Source organism: Trachemys scripta, chromosome 10 (genome assembly GCF_013100865.1).
Source record: "Trachemys scripta elegans isolate TJP31775 chromosome 10, CAS_Tse_1.0, whole genome shotgun sequence".
NCBI lineage: Eukaryota > Metazoa > Chordata > Testudines > Emydidae > Trachemys > Trachemys scripta.
Window position 1 is genome coordinate 73,962,122 of NC_048307.1, and position 19,856 is coordinate 73,981,977.

Sequence of the window (19,856 nt, forward strand, 5' to 3'; positions counted from 1 at the left end):
TTTAAAACTGAAACGAGCATCCCAGACACAGTCATGGGAATCTCTTCCTTGCAGTGGTGGTACAGAGGAGCCCTCTAATTCTCCCTTTGCTAACGCACTGCGCTGATGATTCTTACCCCGAAGACAGCAGCTTCACCTCACTTCATAATACGAATGCCCTGGCTGAGTCATTGCTGTATGCAAATTACAGTCAGACCAGTTAGTTGTTTAAAGAAAACAGCGATAACGAGCGGTGCTCCATTTTTATGTTTATAAAGGCACAAACCAGTGAAATCAGCTTTACAGAAATAGCTTTTTTCTCAAGTTACTAATGATTCATTACTTTTACCAAAGATGCTACGCAGTACTAGCCTACTGTAAAACGATATCATAAATAAATTCGGCCTGTCAAAACAAGGGAGCAAAGTGTCTGTTGCAACACAGGCTTCTTGATGTATTTTGCAGTGTGTTTGCTTGCTCACTGGAGAAGTTCTTCTGTAATCCGAGCTAGCAGCAATCGAAGTTCCTACCCGACTGTGCTCACACATGTCCTGTCACTTCAATACCAGCATGGGGGTGCCTCCTCCCCCCACACTTGAATTGGTAGAATTATGCATGCTGCCTTATGAAAGGAGGAGACTTTTGAGGGAGCTCTTTGGCCTAGATCCTCGTATGGATTTAGGCACCTAACTCCCATTGAAATTAATGGGAGTTAGCCACCTAAATATCTTTGAGGATCTGGGATTTTGTGCCTGGGAGAGCAGGGTAAGGCAGTTCCCCTGAGAAGTTGAGGAGGTTTCCTCACTCCCTTGCTGGACGCTAGGGGAGGAGATTGTTACTAGTGCTTGTCTGCTCACTTCACGGCTTGATAGGTGCATGTGGATGTTTTGTTTTTATCAAAGATCCTACCTGTTGAGACAGATAAGAAGCCTCAGGGAAAGCAGCTCCAGACCCGTGTCGATTATCTGCTGAAATTGCTGAAAAAAGATCTGGAGAAGAAGGAAACTGTGAAAGATGGGGAAGAGGTGAGTGAGGGGATAGCTGAGTGCCCCTAGGGGGGACATTGGACACTGCTTAGAAGGAAACTACCTCCTGCATTTCTAGCTCATTAAATATTCTGTTTGAACGGACTGTGGCTGTATTGTAGTCTGATCCCTTCATTCCATTGAACCTAGAGCTGGTGGGGCTTGGCTCTCAGATCCTAGGGCCAGGCTAACTTGGCAGGTCTGTCACTTAGAAAAGGGCATCTTTTTACCTGTAAGCTGAGTGTGCTTGATGTGTGAGACACTGAGCATCATACGTAGGATTCCATGATTCTCATTTTACCAAGTCACTTGTCAGAAGCAGAAGTGAACTCTAAAGCGATGTGCACAGATTTTATGAAAAATTATGGCTTATGTAGGGTTAGATGCTGAATGCCCCAACTAGCAAGGAGCGTTGGAGCTGTGCCTGCAAGACCTGTCTTGGACTGTGTTCCTGTCGTCTAAATAAACCTTCTACTTTACTGGCTGGCTGAGAGTCATGGTGAATCGCAGGAAGCCGGGGGTGCAGGGCCTTGTGTCCCCCCACACTCCGTGACAAGGTGTCACATTAAATACCCTCTGGCAGCAGGCACCAGCTCTCCTTCATTTGCCCTGTCACCAGGCTGCTTGGTGCCAGCAATTCACTCGTACTAATTTTCTGTGTGTTCAGAATAGTCCTTTGAGCCTACAAACCTCAGGTGGATTTCCTCTTGCTAGCCAAAATGGGACCCTCTGATGGAGGTTGTAATTCTAATTAGTGGCTCAGTGTCATTTCCCATGGCCCATTAGATCTTCTATGCTCCAAACGGACTCCTACTGCCTAGAAGAAGAGAGATGGTGTTTCTGTTTCAGGAAGTGGTTTTCAAGCCCTAACTGGTTTCTCTTCTTCCCCAGACCAAACTGAAGAAGAGGAAACCACGCGTGAAGAAAGAGAACAAAGCTCCCAAAGTCAAAGATGAGCATGGAAATGACCTGTCCTCTCCTCGGCACTCGGACAACCAGTCAGAAGAGGGTGAAGTCAAGGTGTGTTGACCCAGGTGGAGGGGGCTTTTACAAAGCTGCTTGACCTATGTTGGTGCTTCAGAAACTACACTTGAAAAGCACCTGTTGCAACTTCCCCAAACAACCACTAGGGGAGCTGCAGAGCATTAAACTGAAATGGGGGCCTGGCTGAGTTGCTTGGGAACATAGGAGGTGGTGAGGTCTTCTCCACCCACCTCATTAAGCCAATGTTCAGAGCATTGTGGATGGGCTCCAAAATGGGCCACTTTCAGCCTTTGTTAGCTTGGAGACTGTCCTCCTCAGAAAACCTGCCATTGGTGAAGCCAAAGTTTACCAAGATAATTTTGGTCTGGGAAAAACCCTCTCTTTGAGTAGCTCTGCACATAATTTAAAGGTTTCTTAATGCTCCTGATCGATATCTACCATGAAGAGATGAGCCGACTGACTAGCTAAGTTAAATTAAGGAGTGTTCTATGTAGCTGCAGTTTGCTAGTCAGCTGCAGAATGATGCCGGTTTGATGGAATAACCTTAGAGGCAGGGTTTGTGGGGGTTGGGCAGATCGCTGCTTTGGACTTGCTTAGGTTAATCAGAGCAAGGAAAAGTTTGAATGAGCAGCAAGAATCAGGTGCTCTTGCGGGACATAGGTTTATAGAGTAAAATGTGTCTGAGGTGAGGGGCTCTGACTTTGTGAACGATGTTTGAGTCTGTGACTAATTTCCTAGGAGGATGGCTTGGAAAAGAGCCCAGTGAAAAAGAAACAGAAGAAGAAAGAGAACAAAGAGAACAAGGAAAAACAGTCAACCACAAAGAAAGAAAAGGAAGGCGATAAAGAGAAAAAGAAAACAAAGGATAAGAAAGAGAAGGTACCAGGCATATCTTACATGTAACCTTTAGAAACACGTTACAAGCTGGAGATCACATTCAGGATTTCAGATTCAAATCCTGCACATGCCAATACCTATCAAGGAGAGCAGTTTGAGAGGGCAATGAAGTCCCTCCAGGGAATATTCGCAGAGATGGGCACACTATGAGATTGGACATTCCTAAAGACCCCATGGGAAAGAATGCTAGGGCATCCTTTACTAGTGAGCATTGGGGAGGGCTCTTTGCCTGAGCCTCCAGAACTTTTTGGAGTAAGCATTTACCCTGAATAGGAGAGAAAAGATACCTGCAATGGAGAATGGAAAAGGTGACCTGTTCTGTGGGTTGGGAACTAAGTATAGAGTGTGAAAGGGAGTGAGCTATTTTCAGACTGACTTGAAAAGACCGCTATCCCCAAACAGAAGAGTATCCCGGAATGGCCGGCATCAAGAAAAAGAGAGAAAAGAGTTTGGAGCTTATTATTCAAAGGGTGTAAGGCTTTAAATAGTCTTGGTGTTGGCAGGCTGTGTCTGGATTGCTCTGGACTTCAAATCTATCCATAATAACCCAACCTACATAGGGGCCGTGAAATAATATCGTGGCTGTTCCCATGCTGACAGGGATTGATTCTGTCAGCACAGGTGTCAGGCTAGGTGGGAAACGTAACTTAGTTGCCCCTTGGCTGCCATGGGCTGGATTCAGACTAGGCATAGGTGAAAGGCTCCATAGTGATGACTTGGGGTACTTGCGGTATATACCAAATGCTAGTGTATTATGTCCTAAATCAGAGCTGAGACCTTATTTCAAATCTAGGGGAAGTCCCCTTCCCAGTGAAATGCGGCGTGGCCTTCAGCTGCTAATAGGAAGAAGGGAGAAATGATTGTTTCTGAGGCTGAAGCTTGGGATCAGTTGCTTTGAGACTTCGGGTCTGTTGACAGCTCTTGCACCGATTTCCTGGGCAAGCTTGGGCAGCTCAACATTTTCACTAGCAGTCAGCGATTTGGGGTGCCCAACCGAAGAGCTGTTGGGCTTGATTTCCAGAGGCTCTGAGCATGTGCAGTTCCCACTGACTTATAGTGGAATTTCAGGCCCTTCTAAATATCAGGCCATGTGGGGGGGTCTGCCCTTCCCAGAGGATACGCCCCCACTGTGTGACCCTAATTCTCCAGTGCAGTCCCTCACAGGCGAGTTTAACCTCTCCCTGTGTACAGACCCCAAATCACTGGTGCCACTTCTGAAAATGTTGGCCCAGGTGTGTTTGTGCTCCAGTTTCCTCTCACAGGTGTGATGTGACTCTTCATTCATTCATGACTCTAAAGCACTTGAAGAGCTTTGGGAGGGAGATGCTGTAGAGGGGCATGCCATTTATTAATTGCCGATGGTAGTCGTCACAGAGGATTTCACGGTGGGCCATGCAGAATCCCCAGGTTCGGCTCACTGTCAAAGGGCTGTGATTTTGTTCTTTTCAAGGCCAAAGGTAGCGAGACCAAGTCTGGAAGCAAAGGGAAGCGATCTCAGGGTCCTGTCCACATTACAGCAGGGAGTGAGCCCATCCCCATTGGAGAAGACGAGGATGATGACCTGGACCAGGAAACGTTCAGCATAGTGAGTATCTTCTTCTGGAGACAAGGGCACAACAGTGGGAGCTCTGGGGTTTCCTGGCACACTAACACCACTGTAAGTTATGAATATCTGCGGCTTCGTTTGCCTAAGTGCCCGGGTTTGAGCAGCACTAACTACCCTAACCTGGACCCCACTGCTAAGCAAGCAGCCTTTGGGGATTCTATAGACTCAATACACTCCACTCCTGGAAGGAAAGGTGCACTTCACATTGCTTAACAGTGATCCCCTGCAGCTAATTTGAGAGCACTATGGACAAGTGGCAAAAGGAGTCCCAGCCAGGACTTCTCCTTGGCTGAAAGGATGTTGGCTCTGACGTGGGACCTCAAATGGGAGAAACATCAAGGCCTCCTTAGGGAGCCATCCTCCCGAAAACAAGCACAGTATTAAAAACAGGTTTGGAATATCTCCTCTCTAGATTCTGTGCCACTTAGTTGCACTGGTAATGCATGCTCTCATTTCATCTCTCTGTTGGGAACATGACAGAAGGGGGCACAGCAGAGGCAGTACAGCACCCTAATACACTGTAGCACCCTCTTATTTCAAACTGAAGCTTTCCGTTCCCACAGCTGGCTTGACCAGCATAGGCCAAATGTTGTGACCCTGTAGCAGTGTGTGGCAGACTCTTTCCCTCAGCAACCAAGGGATTAGCAGGTTATTCCTGGGCTGGAAGAATATTGAGGCCATCCTAGAGTAACTTTTGTATGGCCTGAAGATCCACAGTTGCTCACTGAGTTGTTGTAGTAAGTTCCACTGTAAGTGCTTTCCAAGCTGTGTAAATGAAAACTCAGCAGTGTGCCGCCGGTGCAGACTGGTGAGCATGGCTGCAAACACAACACTTAATATAGTCTCTTATGCTGGACTCTCCTCTGCCTGGCTTGTGTATTTGAAGGGGGTGCTATCAACTTGAAATCCAGTCAGTTTTTTAGAACAAGTAAAAAGAACAGGAGTACTTGTGGCACGTGAGAGACTGTAGTAGGTCCTAGCCGGGGCTCGACCCTTCTGGACAGGAGGGGAGCCACACCGACTCACTGCTGTGGGAACAAGTAGTCAGTTAGTCCCGGAACTCCGGCTCTTTAGTGCAGAGTCGGAGCAGCCACAGTTAAAGCTCAGGCCCTTGACTGCAGGGGCTGAGCGAGCAAAGAGTTCAAAGCCCAGGCCCTGGATCAGGGCGGGGCAAACACGGTTGGCTCAGGCCCGGGTTTGCAGGGGCTGAGCGAGGAAACAGTTCAAAGCCCCGGCCCTGGATCAGGGCGGGGCCAACACAGTTAAGCTCAGGCCCTTGTTTGCAGGGGCTGAGCGAGCTACTAGTTCAGAGGCCAGGCCCTGGATCAGGGCGGGGCAACACAGGTAAGCTCAGGCCCTTGTTTACAGGGGCTGAGCGAGCAAATAGTTCAGAGGCCAGGCCCTGGATCAGGGCGGGCCAACACAGGTAAGCTCAGGCCCTTGTTTGCAGGGGCTGAGCGAGCAAATAGTTCAGAGGCCAGGCCCTGGATCAGGGCGGGCCAACACAGGTAAGCTCAGGCCCTTGTTTACAGGGGCTGAGCGAGCAAATAGTTCAAAGCCCACGCAAGGCACGCCTAGGCTTGCTGTAGCCGAGTGTCGGGTGAGGGGGATGCCTGCCACCCGTGAGTGGGGGTGGCAGGGGGGAACGCAGGCCCACCCACTCCACTGCGTTCCAGCCCGGGGCCCTAACAGCGGTTGCTGCCGCTGCTGGTCAGTGGGGTATCCAGACCGCAACACACTGACATAGGCTCACATTCAGTTGCAGCCGGACCGGGGTCGGCTATCCCCGGGCCACTTCCGTGATCCCCCTCAGATCCTACCTCGCTCGTCGCGCCGGGCTCAGGCCAGTCCACCTGCATGGGCTCCTCTGGGCCGGGGCTCGGTGGCAGGTCCGGTAGCTCTGCCGGGAAGTCAGGCCAACGGTCCTCAGGCGGCTCCTCTGGGTAGCAGCAGGGGCGGAGGGGTTCGGGTACAGTCTCACCCTCGGGGTTGGTGGGGTGAGGCTCCCAGGGATTCTCCCAGTAGCGGGCGTGAACGGGCTCCGGCGGCCCCTCCTCGTAGCGGGCCCGGGGTAGCTCAGGCCAGCTAGGGTCTTCGACGGTCTCCTGGCCGGGAGCTCCCGGCCGCACGTCTGCTCCCTGTGGTGGCTGGCCGCCGACTGAGCTCTGGCGGCCGGCCTTTATACTTCCTGTCCCGCCCCTTGACTTCCGGGGGGCGGGGACAGGGGGTGGTGGTCCCACCCACTCTGGTGCCGGCACGTGGGCTCCCTCTTCTCGACAGGAGGGGAGCCACACCGACTCACTACAGAGACTAAAAAAATTATTTCAGCATAAGCTTTCATGGGCTACAGCCAACTTCTTCAGATGCATAGAATGGAACATACAGTAAGGAGATAGATATACATACAGAACACGAAAAGGTGGAAGTACTTTCAGATACTGTATTTACTCTTGAGGGCCCCTTGCTCATTTTTTTTTTTTCCAGTTCCTTTTTATTTAAAAAATAAAAACAAAACGTTTCTTGGTTGTTCTCTGAAAGATTCACGCAAACAATGGGAAAGTGACTAAAAAGTACTGACTAAAAAGTACTCCTGAGGGCATTCTGTGACAAATAATTAAAAATCCTGCACCAAAAAATTAAAAATTCTGTGCACAATATTTTAAAGTTCTGCAAATTTTATTTGTCAAATAAATGTGGAGACTCCAGCATGGGGAACACAGGCCACTGGCTGCACAGAAGTGGGAGATCACTGTGCAGCTCCCCCCTGGCAATTGGACTCAGCAGTGAGGCTACACCCAACCCTGACATAGCGCTAGGACCGGGCCTGCCCCAGAAACACCCCAGGGCCCTGCCCCTCCGTTCCAGGTGCACCAGGTATGGGCAGGCTGGCTCAGCAAGGCAGGATCCAAGTGTGGAGGGGCTTAATGTGGAGGGATCCAGGTGTGGGTTGAGAGGGTTCTGTGTGGGACAATCTGGTTGTGGGCAGCTCAGTGGGGGATCCAGGTGTGGGGGGGATCTGGATGCACAGGGGCTTGTTGGGGTGTTCTGGGTGCAATGGTAATGGGACTCTGCAGGGGGGTCCAAGTGAAGGTGGTTGGAGCTCAGCAGGGTGGGGGGTGGGTCTGGGTGTGAGGGGATAGAGCTCAGTTGGGGGGTTCAGTGGGGGGTCCAGATGCTGGGGGAGTGGGGCTCAGTGGGGTGGGGATCCAGGTGCAGCTGGTTGGGGCTTGGTGGGGTGGGGATCCAGGTGCAGATGGCTCATTGGGGTGGTCCAGGTGCAGGGGGAGTGGGGCTCGTCGGGGGGGTTCTGGGAGTGCGGGGCGGGAGGTTCGGCAGGAGGGTCTGGGTATGAGGGGGTCTGGATGCATGGGGGTTGGGCGGATGGGGGAGCAGCTCCCTGTACGGTGATCCCTCCCCCTGCAACTGAGGAGCGATGGGTGCATGAAGCACGGGGGGGGCGGGGTGGAGTTTGCAGAGCTTCTTGCAGCCAGGAGAGAAATCTGGGGATGGGGTTGACCCAGCCCTGGATACCATGCAGGGGAAGAGGAAGTTCCATCCTCCCCAGCCCAGCCAGAACTAGCAGCTGAGCCAGGCGCAGGGTAGGAGCCACCAGCCGTGTCTTTCCCAGTCCCATCCTCTGCCCCACAGTGATTTACCTCTCTGCCAGCTGCCCTGGGCACCTGAAACATACTGCTGGGGTGGGTCGTATGATCGCTCTTGTGGCTTCCCTTTGCTTCCCCGTCAGAAAGTCATTTTGCTGCAGGGAAACAAAGAAATGTGCAGAGAACATAAATTCTGCACATGAGCAGTGGTGCAGATTTCCCCCAGGAGTGAAAAATGAGAGGGTGAAACTGGCTATAGGCGAAGTGCTGTTGCGTACACAAATGATGGTTTCCTCTATCTCTTTCAGTTTTGTTAACAGCAGTAGTTCAAAAACCTTTTTATCTGTCAGTGTGATTTTTGATAGTGGTCCTGAACCTATGTATTTTATCTTTAGTGCATAAATAGTAACATGTCCCTTGATTATGCATCTAGACCTCAGGATATCAGACTGAGTGCATGCTCAATACTTGCAGAGCACATTGTGTGCTTCCAGAAGGAGGAGGGGTGGGTGGATGATGTTGAGGACAGGCTCTCATTGCTTTATGCTGCATGTCTTTCGAAGTCTGCTGTTTGCATGGGGGACATCTCCTTATTTTAAAACTAAATACAGGATGGCTAACAGCTGGTATTAGTGAATTTTCCCCACCAGCGAATGGTTGAGAGAAGGTCAACAGAGAGGGTAGAACCCAGGCATGAAATTAATGAATTTTTGCTCTGTGTTGCTCACCCAAGTGCAAAGAGAGGATGAGGCCAGTGAAAAAGGCACTGAAGCAACTGGACAAGCCAGATAAGGGACTGACAGTGCAAGAACAGCTGGAGCATACTCGCAACTGCCTCCTGAAAATTGGAGATCGCATCTCAGAGTGCCTTAAAGCCTACTCTGACCAGGAGCACATCAAGCTGTGGAGAAGGTAACAGACCATTTCGTTTTTCTTTGGCTAGTTTGTGAATATTTAAGTGAATTTAGTGCTTATGGAAGGTGCTGGATTTTACAGCCCAGAAGTCAGATTCCAATGTTCCCCTCCCAGTGTTTCCCCCCAGCCTGTTTCAAAGACCCTCTTGAAAGCTGACCAGGGGACAGTAGGTGAGTCAGGAACCATGGCCCATTCTGTCCTGGACCACTTGGAGACTAGGGCTTCGTCTACATTAAAAAGTGTCACCAGCTTAAAATAAATCAATTTAAAAACAGGTTTGGCCAAGCTGGTGCAAACTCTGTGCAGACACCTGTGCGTTTCAGTTGGAGAGGTGCTGATATCAATGTATCTTAAGTTACTTTCTTCACACTTCCACAAAACTGAAACAAGTTCCTTTGAAACTGAAATGTGAATGTCCGCACACAGACTGATGCAAGTGGATGCCTAGGATGCCCCTTTATTAGAAACTGGAGGGAAGCTGCCAACTCCTGTTATCTAGGCCACTGATTAGCCTTTGGACGGGATCCGAAGTACAGTAGGTTTGTGCTGATGCAGGAGAGCCAAAAAGGAGATGGTGAAGCTGAGTGAAGCCTGCTTTTCCTGTCCCAGATGAGTGAAATAGACAAAGTAAAGAAACAGCATTCGTGATGAAATGGATATTGGATTTTAGGTCTTTGCCTGGTAACTGTCAGAGATTGAGTTAGAGTCCAGCAGCAGGGCGCTTTCTCTTTGAAAATATTTTTGTTTTTATCATCTTAACAGTTTCCCTTGCAAGATGGAAGGGATCTTTCTCCACTCTCCATGAGAGTGTTTTTATAACTCCCATTGCTTGTTATACAAACTCGTGCTCTGAGTGGAGGATAGGCCCAAGATTATTGCTATAAAGGCTGGAGGAGTGTTTTACAAGGAGAGAGGGTTTTTTAGCTAAGGCACTGGACTGGGACTCTGGCGTCTTGGGTTCATTTTTCAGCTTTGCCGCAGACTCCCTGTGTAATCCTGGGCAAACCATTTCGTCTCTCTGTACTCCCATGCCATCTGCCAGATGAAGGGAATAATTGCTAATCCTTAGTTCAGTGTTTTTTTGCTGATTGTACAAATGAGGAAGACAAGTTAAACTGCTGTTTAGTAATTAATAGAAAAACTTAATGTCCCTTTAGGAACCTGTGGATATTTGTGTCCAAGTTCACAGAATTTGATGCTAGAAAATTGCACAAACTCTACAAAATGGCTCACAAAAAAAGATCACAGGAAGAGGAGGTAAGATCTGAAAAGTGCTCCCTTGGTGAGGAAGAGGCTGTATAGAACAGGGAGTTCTCGCATCTCTTCCCCGGCCTTAGCTACTATTTGTGATGCTGTCGCAGTTGCAGCAACATAACCACACAGTCCTACCGGTACCATGGCTTATGGTGACTGATGCACTATAAATCTTTGGGTCAAAATTCAAGGGCTCTTGTCTCCTGAGAATTGTGTTTGTGAAGCTGCACCATGGGCTTAGCAGCGCATGCATTTATATTCTTTCAGATTGGTTGCTTTTTTTAAATGTCAATGCTTTCTAGCTCTTGTAGGATGGTGCAGGGTTATTAGGCCCCTGATTGGCTTTCTCTGCAACTCTTTGCTTTGTTTACCTCCACCTTCACTCCTTATTTGTCTGTTTTATAAACTACACAGTGCTAGTCATTTGATACCCTTTTAACACGTGGAAGTTCCTCTCTTCTTTCGTCCAGTCATTATTGTTGCCTCCCGCTGGACTATTCTTGTTGGTGTGCCACATTGTCTCCAGCTCAAGAGTAGAAATCGGGGATGATGCTGTCCGTCAGGATTAAAATGTGTTGGCAGCGGTGGGTGTGGTGGAAACTTGCACATCTCCTGCCTTACACAGGTCTGGCTCAAGTGCTATTGATTCCTTACTTTCTTGAGCACAAAAGTAATTCACAGCACAATCCACAGTGAAGATGCAGGTCTCTAGTCGGCAGGGAATCCCCCTGCTCTAAATGAATCCAGAGTGCAACAGACAGGGTTTCCCAACCTGCCCGAGGCACTCCGGGGAATTGAAGGGGGAAGCATCGTATCTTTTTCGTTCCATTGTACTGGAAGTGTCTCCCTTGTTCTCAGCAGGAGCAGAAGAAGAAGGAGGACATGGCTGGCAGCAAAAGGCTATTCCGCCCAGAGCCTTCTGGCTCCAGCCGGGATTCCCTCATGTCTCAGTCTCACCTGCCTCCCAACCCTCATTCTCAGAAACTCCACCTGCCTCCCTCGCACCCTCAGCAGATGCATGGGCACCAGCGGGACAACTACAGCCACCCTAGCAAGAGACACTTCAGTAACGCAGGTGGGTCCTTCATGAGAGAGTCAGAGGATGAGGCTAGCAGGTCCTCTGTCCATCCCAAGCCAAGGCTTGATTGTTCCCTGCAGTACATCCTCCAGGGCTTTTGTCCAGTCACGTTTTAAGTTCTGGGGTTCCCGAGGGAGAGGATGAGAGAGAGAGAACAGACCACACGCAACAGATGGGAGTCATTACTTAAAGCAGTAGTTCCCAAACTTGTTCCGCCGCTTGTGCAGGAAAAGCCCCTGTCGGGTCGGGCCGGCTTGTTTACCTGCCGCGTTCGCAGGTTCGGCCGATCGCGGCTCCTACTGGCCGCGGTTCACTGCTTCAGACCAATGGAAACTGCTGGAAGCGGCGCGGGCCGAGGGACGTACTGGCCGCCGCTTCCAGCAGCTCCCATTGGCCTACAGCAGCAAACCGCGGCCAGTGGGAGCCGCGCTCGGCCGAACCTGCGGACCCGGCAGGTAAACAAACCGGCCTGGCCCGCCAGGGGCTTTCCGTGCACAAGCAGCAGAACAAGTTTGGGAACCACTGACTTAAAGCATGACTGAAAGGTGCTCAGAGGCTATAGTGATGAGAACAGGATGTAGAATAGAATTAGGGTATTTCCCCCTGATATTCAAGGTACATTTTGCTTTTGTTAATTTCTTCCTTTTACCACAAACCCTTTAAAAGATTCCTCTTTAAATCGATATTTACTGCCATCAGTGACTCGTTGTATTATAAACATCCTGTGTCTAAACCTCAGAAGGGACTTCATAGAACCCACAAAGCTGCTGTCTGGAAGCTTGAATAAGACAGACAAAAAACATTGCCCAGAATTACCACCTACTATCGCATGCAAGCATGCCACCTGTGTGATGGTCCGTTCAGGGTAGGGTAGGTGATGGTAAGACCGACCCTCAGGCCTGTGTTTTCCTCCCTACAGATCGAGGAGACTGGCAGAGAGATCGGAAATTTAACTATGGTGGCAACAGCAACCAGGTCTGGGGTGGAGAACGGCATCACCAGTACGAGCAGCACTGGTACAAGGATCACCACTACGGGGATCGTCGGTCTCGCGGCGACCCCCACCGAAGCTCCGGGAACTACCGACCAAATAACCTCTCCCGCAAGAGGCCGTATGAGCAGTACAACAGTGACCGAGACCACAGGGGACACCGAGATTATTACGACAGGTAACTGTTAATGCTGACAATCACAAACTGGAGTTGGCAACCATTCACCCAGCCACTGTAGAGACATTTCCTGCTTGCCACAAGGGGGAGCCAGGGAGCTCAGTGGAATGGAGGTGGGGGGTGCTATTGGCATTCGCATTCTGGATTCAAATCAAACACAGACTTAGTCACCTAATTGGGTTCTTGTTTTCTTTTCTGCCTCTCTGAAGTGGGCATCATTGCGGGGTTCTCATTTCTGCCTTGCCCTCCGATTACCTTAGACATGAGCCCTAGCCTGCTTTTTTCCACCAGTAAGCTTTAGACTCCAAGCGTGACAGTCCAGTCTTGGGTCTCAGCTTGTATGTTTCCGATCAGGAGTTGCCAGCCCATGTGTGTTACAAGCTCACTGGGAAGGTATTTAGGTGACTTTGCTTTTCTTCCCTCCCTCCCCTTGTCTTTGATCACTCCTGTTCTATCCAATTCTCTTCTGGCGTTACCCTGTAAATCCCTTTTCCCCGACCCTGCCGCTAGTTCTCTTGTCCCCTACGTGCAGACACACCTAGTTAGCATTCTCCCAAGAATGCTCTTAAAGGCTTCAAGTCTCTCTACTACTTAGATTCCTGGCTTTCCCAGGCAAAGGACACCTAGTCTTGTTTGTTTGCAGAGTGGTATCCACAACTACAGGGCTGCGTAAATAATCACCGGCAGCATTGTTCAGGGGTGGAGTTTGGACCTTTCCTTGGATATTTCAGGATGGGGAGTGGGGGGGGCTGCATAAGTGTCTGCTCTTGAGCTGATAATGTTTTGTGTGTTCGTTTTTTACATCTAGACACCATCACGATTCCAAGCGGCGAAGATCTGATGAGTTCAGGCCCCAGAACTACCACCAGCAGGAATTCAGAAGAATGTCTGATCACAGGCCACCCATGGGATACCACGGCCAGGGACCTTCAGACCATTACCGGTCCTTCCATACAGACAAATCAGGGGATTACAAACAGCCGCTTCCCCCTCCTCACTCCCAGCTCTCGGACCCTCGCTCACCCCCGTCTCAAAAATCCCCTCATGAGTCCAAGTCACCCCTGGATCACAGGTCGCCCCTGGACAGGTCGTTAGAACAGAAAAACAATCCAGATTATAACTGGAATGTTCGAAAAACATAAAGCGACTGGGATCGGAGGGAGAGAGCTCATCTGAAATACTTGGTCTGATGCAACAGTGGCTGCTTTTCCAACCCGGTAACCGGAGACTGAACATGCTGCTATCGTCTTGCTGGGTGAAGGAGGATTTTGGGGAGTGGGCAGGGGCTCTCCCCAGCTGTTCGTTCTGGTCTGGATTCCTTTTTCATATTCCTTTCTCCAGTCTGGCATTGGAACTGGATCCATTGCCCACAGGGGGGGGAACAGGTGTCATTCTTTGCTTTAGTTTTGTTTTTCAATGAAGGCTGCATCCGACAGACTCTTGTGAATATTTCACAGCTGCGGAGCTTTCCCCAGAACCAAGAACGTGGATCGATGCTGCTTAAGACTTTGTAGCCAGCTTTGTATGCCCAGTCTGAAGTGACGTTACGTGACACATGCTGCTGTGGGGTGGGCATAACCCAGTCAGGCTGGGGTGTGTGTAACCAGTGTGGGGGTGGGATGCATTTGGAATGGACAGGAGGGCTCTCTTAGAGTAAATAACTGACCCTGCTCTTATCATGGTCCTCCAAGAGGAAGGGGGAACTCGGGGCCTCTCCAGAGTGGCTCAGAAAGGTAGGAGTGGGAATCCATCACTTCTCCTGTCTTTATCCATTTCAAGAGACTGGCTCTGCTTTGTGCACTTCATGCGCTCTCTGCAGCACAGGCAGGGACATGGGAAACATTCACCTTGGTAATCTTAAAACAGGTGGAGGTCCTCAATATATGGGGAAGGGACAGAGTCCCTGAGCAGAGCCTTAATTCCCCCTTCAAACCAGTGAGACAGGAAATGGAAAGTTACAGGATTTCCCAGTGGAAGGGGCTCAGGAATCCGTAACACAAACCCTCTTGCCCCATTTCTCGCCTGCTGCGGCTAGTAAGGATGTTCCTTATGTAGAACATACTGGCTGGAAGCTGAATGGTTTGTAGTGGAGGAAATGGCTCTGGGGGTCAGGGATCCTGGCTTCTATACCCCTCTGCTGCTGACCTACTCTGACCCTGGGGCAAATCACTTCTCTGCACTTCAGTTGCCCACCTGGAGAGTGGTGATCCCAGTCTTTACTCCTCCTTGTAGCACATTTTGAAATCTAAGGGTCAGAAGCAGTATGCTGGGCTTGGCGAGGGCACCATGCAGAGTTAAATGTGAATGCAGTTGGCTGGAGTTTTCCATGCAGAGCTCTATCTTTGCACAAAGCGGTGAGCTGGCCACCTACCTGCCATAGTTCCAGTGATCTGCGCTAACTCTATGAGGAGCGGAAAATAGCTGTATTGAATGAACTTCTGTCTCTTTAAATTGGGAACTTGCATAAGTGCTCTGAACTTAGATTTCTGGTGAGCAATAGACCAAGGAGAATCCTAAATTCTCAGTGTTTAAAATCCTCATAGCAGGCCCCCCCACTCCCATTCAGTAGGTGTATAACAAGCCCAAGAAGGGTAAGGGGAGTAGAGTGGTTTGCAGCCAAATGAATAGGCTTCACTGCAAACATTCATCAAAGTGTTAGGATCACGGTGCGGCGTGAAGGGGTAATGTCCAGCAGGGAGGGATTTGCCAGAACACGTCTAGCAAGTCAGGAGTAGCCAAAGCACAGCGGCTGGCCACATAACTTCAACTCCATCATCTTTAAGATGGAGTCAAGGCCCCACGAGACAGGCTGCAGGTCCCTAATGCCAGGCTCTGCCTTGGGGTGAGCAGCCAGGCCATTCAGATTAAATTGGCACATTTCGGGCTGGGACCTGTAGTCTATGGGAACTGCAGCTGTGTTCTGAAGACAAGGCCAGTGGCAAACTGCTCAATTTAATGCAAAGGGTGCAGACCTTGGGTTCCTGAAAAGGTGGCAAGGTTACCCTCCTTTGGGCAAAATCAGAACATTCTTCCCTTTAAAGGCCCGAGGTTAGGTGGATTTTTAATTCCCTGCCTGTCTTTTACTGGTAAGTTATCTTGAATCTGCAGGTATCCAGAGTAAGGACCAGAATGGCCTGAGGTGAGAATTTCCCCGCAGCGCTTGTAGAGGTGAACAGCCGTAGACATCCAAACCAGCCGAGGCGCCTTCCCAAAGTGAGGGAGCTGACTTCCTTCCTGCTGCGTCTCCCTTGACTTCCTGGATGAATGTAGGTCACAATTATTGTTGGAGACCCTGGGGCGGGTGCTTACGACAAAGGCCCTGCCTGCTTGGAGGTGAGGTTGTAAAGGCAGGTCTCGGTTGAGGCAAAGGTGTTAACTCTTCCGTTGGCAGTTTGGAAGGTACACGCAAATCAACACTAATAACGCCCAAGCTTCCTGTCTGCTTGGTGCTGATGGAATGATCACTGTGTGCCTGATCCATTCTGAGCCCATTGGTTTAATGAGGGTATCTCTGTCCCATGAGATCATTCAAAAGCAACCATGGTTTGCTGCAAATGGGAACGACAGTGTGATTCTGGGTCACAGTGACATATGCACAACCCGTGTACAAAAGCTTGTATACTCGGCGGGCTGGCTGTATCCAGCTCTTCCACACCATTAATTTAACCCCTTCAGTGCCAAGGAACATGCAGAGCATGACCTTTATAAGAGGTCTGGCCGTGTAGCCCAGGAGGGTTGTATGTCCTGTCAATGGCACCCAGAGGCATCTCAGAACTAAGCCTAAGGAGGATTTAGGAGGCTACCGAAATGTGGCTGTTTGGTGGCAGGGGAAATGCTGTGCTTCCCATTCTTTGAGCTTTCCACAAAACTAAACAGAAGCAAAATGGCTTTGCTTGCTACAAGGGAACCAGTACTGGCAGCCTCACGCCACCAAGAATTTCCCTGCAATAGAAGGAAGGGAGGGAGACTAGCGGTCATGTCTTTTCCCCCTTTGTAGCGGAGGGCAGAGATAGTGTCTCTCCCGGCATGTTTTCACTAAGCTGCGATGGCAGGTGGCCGCTATCATGTTCACAGTGGGTCCTTTCTTTTCAAAGAGGGGTCTTGGCTTACAATGTGAATACTAAATTCACCTCCGCGCCAGGAGGAGCAAAGAGAGATTTACGTTGTTTTTCGTTCACATTCATGAAATCCTAACAAAATGTTACGTGCCATAAAGTTGTAGCAAAAGGCAGTACTGGCCAGACCAGTGTTAAGGTTGGTGCAAAACAACCAGAAGCCCAACGAGAGGGGTTTGCTGCCTCCGAATCGAGGGGCTTGGCGCTCAGGGGTTCCAATCAGTATGAAAAGTATTTCTGTTTTTCTTCTTAAAACAGAAGGAAACAAAAAATGCACACGTGAAAGCTTTGTCCATGTCCTTTTGAGAGTTGCACTTGGAAGTCATGTAGGCCTGATGCTAAAGGAAGGATTATTTTGAGTTCTGTCATGGTGGGTGGATCTTAACTGGCTTTGGTTTTACAGAAGCTGGAAAAATCTAATCTGAGGGAAATAATCCCTTTCCACAGGCGCGCACCCTCTGTCCCAAAATAAGGGACCACAAAAATCAACCATTGGAAATAGGCAGTTGAAGGACAATGGGAGTGGGAGAGGACAGCCCCACAGCCATAAATTTCAGTGTGGTGTTCATGTCAATATGTGGTGCAGCTGCTCCTAATAAGCCAGCCAGTGAATTGCTCTAGTCTCACTGAAGGGAAAAGTTGCAACTTCTTGGTTTGGTTTTGGTTTATTTAAGCTGTTCTCAGAGTAACATCACAAACCCCATTGGAAACCATGTAAAAATTGATTCACTTATGAATTTGCACCAGAAAACAAGTCCACAGACCAAAACCTGCTGTCCACAGGTGGTGGTGGTGCAGTGCCCAGCTGAAGTGGGTACTTTAGAGCTCTTTGAGATCTTTACATGAACTATTTAAGTGATCCACAAAAAAAAGTACTAGTCTACTTTCATCCATTCCCCCCCCCCCCACCTTCCCCTGAGCAAAGGGGGAGAAGGACTCTTACTGTAAAATTGTGGACTTTTAAACCTGTTGACTAAAACAGTAATTAATATTAATTTATATTTGTGAAAAAAATGCCACTGTCCTAGTGATTTCTGATGTAAATACGTTGTTTATATAGTATGTATTAAATTTTCCTACACTGTAAAACTGCTGTACTTTTGATTCTTGTATATTAAAAAGTGTTACTGAGATTTTCAGAACCTCGCCGGCTTGTTGTATCTGGTGTGTGCAGTACAGTCGCTTACTGGAATATGGCATGTCTCTAAACTCCTGTGTTAGCTCCATCCCTGGTGTGCCTGTCTCCATCTCCCGGGGAAATTTACACCCATGCAGGTGACCAGTGCTTAGGGCTGGGATTGTCAAGTGAGCTTCATGGGTGTTATATGCTCAAATCCCAGTTAAATTCAGTGGGGTTTGAGCACCTTCCTCCTTCAGGCTATGTCCAGGCTAAGAAAAATGTGCATTTTTTAACATTTTAAAAACCTATTTCAGAGTAGCAGCCGTGTTAGTCTGTATCCGCAAAAAGAAGAACAGGAGGACTTGTGGCACCTTAGAGACTAACAGATTTATTAGAGCATCAGCTTTCGTGGGCTGCTCTAAAAAATTTGTTAGTCTCTAAGGTGCCACAAGTCCTCCTGTTCTTCTTTTTAAAAACCTATTGTAACCTCTCTGGGCTCTTACAGTGCCCTTATCACCACGGTATCTGAGGCCCAGATCCTCAAAGGTATTTAGGAGCCTAAATGCCTTTGGGGCTCTGGGGCTGAGTAGTGCATGCCGGCCTGGACAGAGTGAATTTCACCCTGCCAGTACAAACTAGAGAGACTGTCTGAAAATAATTTCCAGCCTTGCCTGGGGGGGGCTCAGCGTTTCCTCACTGCTGATTTATACTAAAACTCGATGGAGTTGGCAAGCATGGCACGGACTTTTATTTACTTTGAGCGTATTCTGTGACCGGGATTTTTCCTTTTATTAGCAGATAAGGTAGCAAAAGCTCCATTTGCTTAGTAACGTGTTGGGCTCCTGGTTGCTGCAGTGTGGCCCATTAGCTCCCACCAAAACAGTTGCTGTCTCTCCTCTCCCCCCCTCCATCAAGATGACATCAACAATTGATAGGAAATGGCTCGAGAGCTCCCCCTGCTGCGCCTGCAGCTGTATATCAACGCTGTTTATGATCTCGTGATCCTGGCTGGTGCTGTGATACATAAGCATCAAACCAAAGCTCTGTTTAAACAAAAAGTAACTATAGAGTTCCACTGGGAGGAGGGGGGCAGAAAATGGGCAGGGGTATGTGTGTGTGTCAGACAGACTTGTATTGCAGTGGGGGAGAGTAATTTTAAAAGAAAATTTAATGTCACGGTAAGATTCTCAGTGGTATGTTAACTATTGCACGTCTATTTTAAATGAGGGCGTAAAGAAGGGTGATTTAAAATGATCTGCCGGAGGTTTCAACATTCCATCTTGGGTTAAGTGAGCAGATTGTCACAGGCTTACAGCAAGAGTAATTATTATTTATTAATTGCATTGTGGTAGATCCTGGGAGACCTAATCATGGCCCAGGACCCCATTATGCTAAGCGCTGTAAGAACACAGAACAAAGAGGTGGGCCCTGCCCCAAGAACTTTAAGCAAGGATGTTGCGTAAGCCCAAAGCAACATCTAAGGTGACCTAAAAATATATTGCAGTGTTGCTATCTTATTGCGTATTTCACTGTATTTGGTTGGGGGTTTTTTTGTTCAAGCCCCAGCTCCTGGATTCATGTGATTGTGAGAATCTTGACTTGGATTAAAAAAATTTCTTGCCCTCATGGTTGTGGAGAAGAACTTAAAATTTGACCCAAATTCAACTTGATGGCTCAAAAACCAAAAGACAGACATACCCACAATGTATCATTTTTTTAAAATCAAGACTTTAAAGCCAACCTCTGATTTGAGGCCCATTTTATGATTGATTATTTTCTTATTACTTTTCGTAAAGAAACAATAAAAAGAGAAATGACTTACAGCTTGTATATGTCACCAAATACTACACAATTCACAGGCTAGCCAAGTTGTGCAATTATACAACTTTACCACTTGTCAAAGCTGTAAGACCAGACAATACAAAATCAGACACTATTACATAGACAGAACATGTTAGGGTGGGGGTAATAATAAAAAACAGACACAAAAAAGGGAAGGAGGGGACTGGAGGGAGGATGGAAAAAGAATGGTCGAGAGCAGTGTTTCCCAAACTTGGGATGCCGCTTGTGTAGGGAAAGTCCCTGGCAGGCTGGGCCGATTTGTTTACCTGC

At 48.7% G+C, this 19,856-nt stretch overlaps 1 protein-coding gene across 8 annotated transcripts in view; it reads left to right on the forward strand.

Annotated features, from left to right (window-relative positions):
* CHD2 (chromodomain helicase DNA binding protein 2) overlaps window positions 1-17,766 on the forward strand; it is an 87,055-nt gene extending 69,289 nt beyond the window's left edge. For 5 of the 8 annotated variants that reach the window (XM_034784269.1, XM_034784264.1, XM_034784266.1 and 2 more), the window contains 9 exons: window positions 882-1,004; window positions 1,896-2,024; window positions 2,727-2,867; window positions 4,336-4,470; window positions 8,827-9,005; window positions 10,166-10,265; window positions 11,121-11,337; window positions 12,260-12,509; window positions 13,318-17,766. In XM_034784269.1, the coding sequence (XP_034640160.1) occupies window positions 882-1,004; window positions 1,896-2,024; window positions 2,727-2,867; window positions 4,336-4,470; window positions 8,827-9,005; window positions 10,166-10,265; window positions 11,121-11,337; window positions 12,260-12,509; window positions 13,318-13,651 (1,608 nt within the window). In that variant the 3' untranslated portion in view covers window positions 13,652-17,766. The remainder of the gene's footprint in view (window positions 1-881; window positions 1,005-1,895; window positions 2,025-2,726; window positions 2,868-4,335; window positions 4,471-8,826; window positions 9,006-10,165; window positions 10,266-11,120; window positions 11,338-12,259; window positions 12,510-13,317) is intronic. The other 3 variants (XM_034784265.1, XM_034784267.1, XM_034784268.1) reach the window with 3 other exon arrangements.
* The last annotated feature ends 2,090 nt before the right edge of the window (window positions 17,767-19,856 follow it).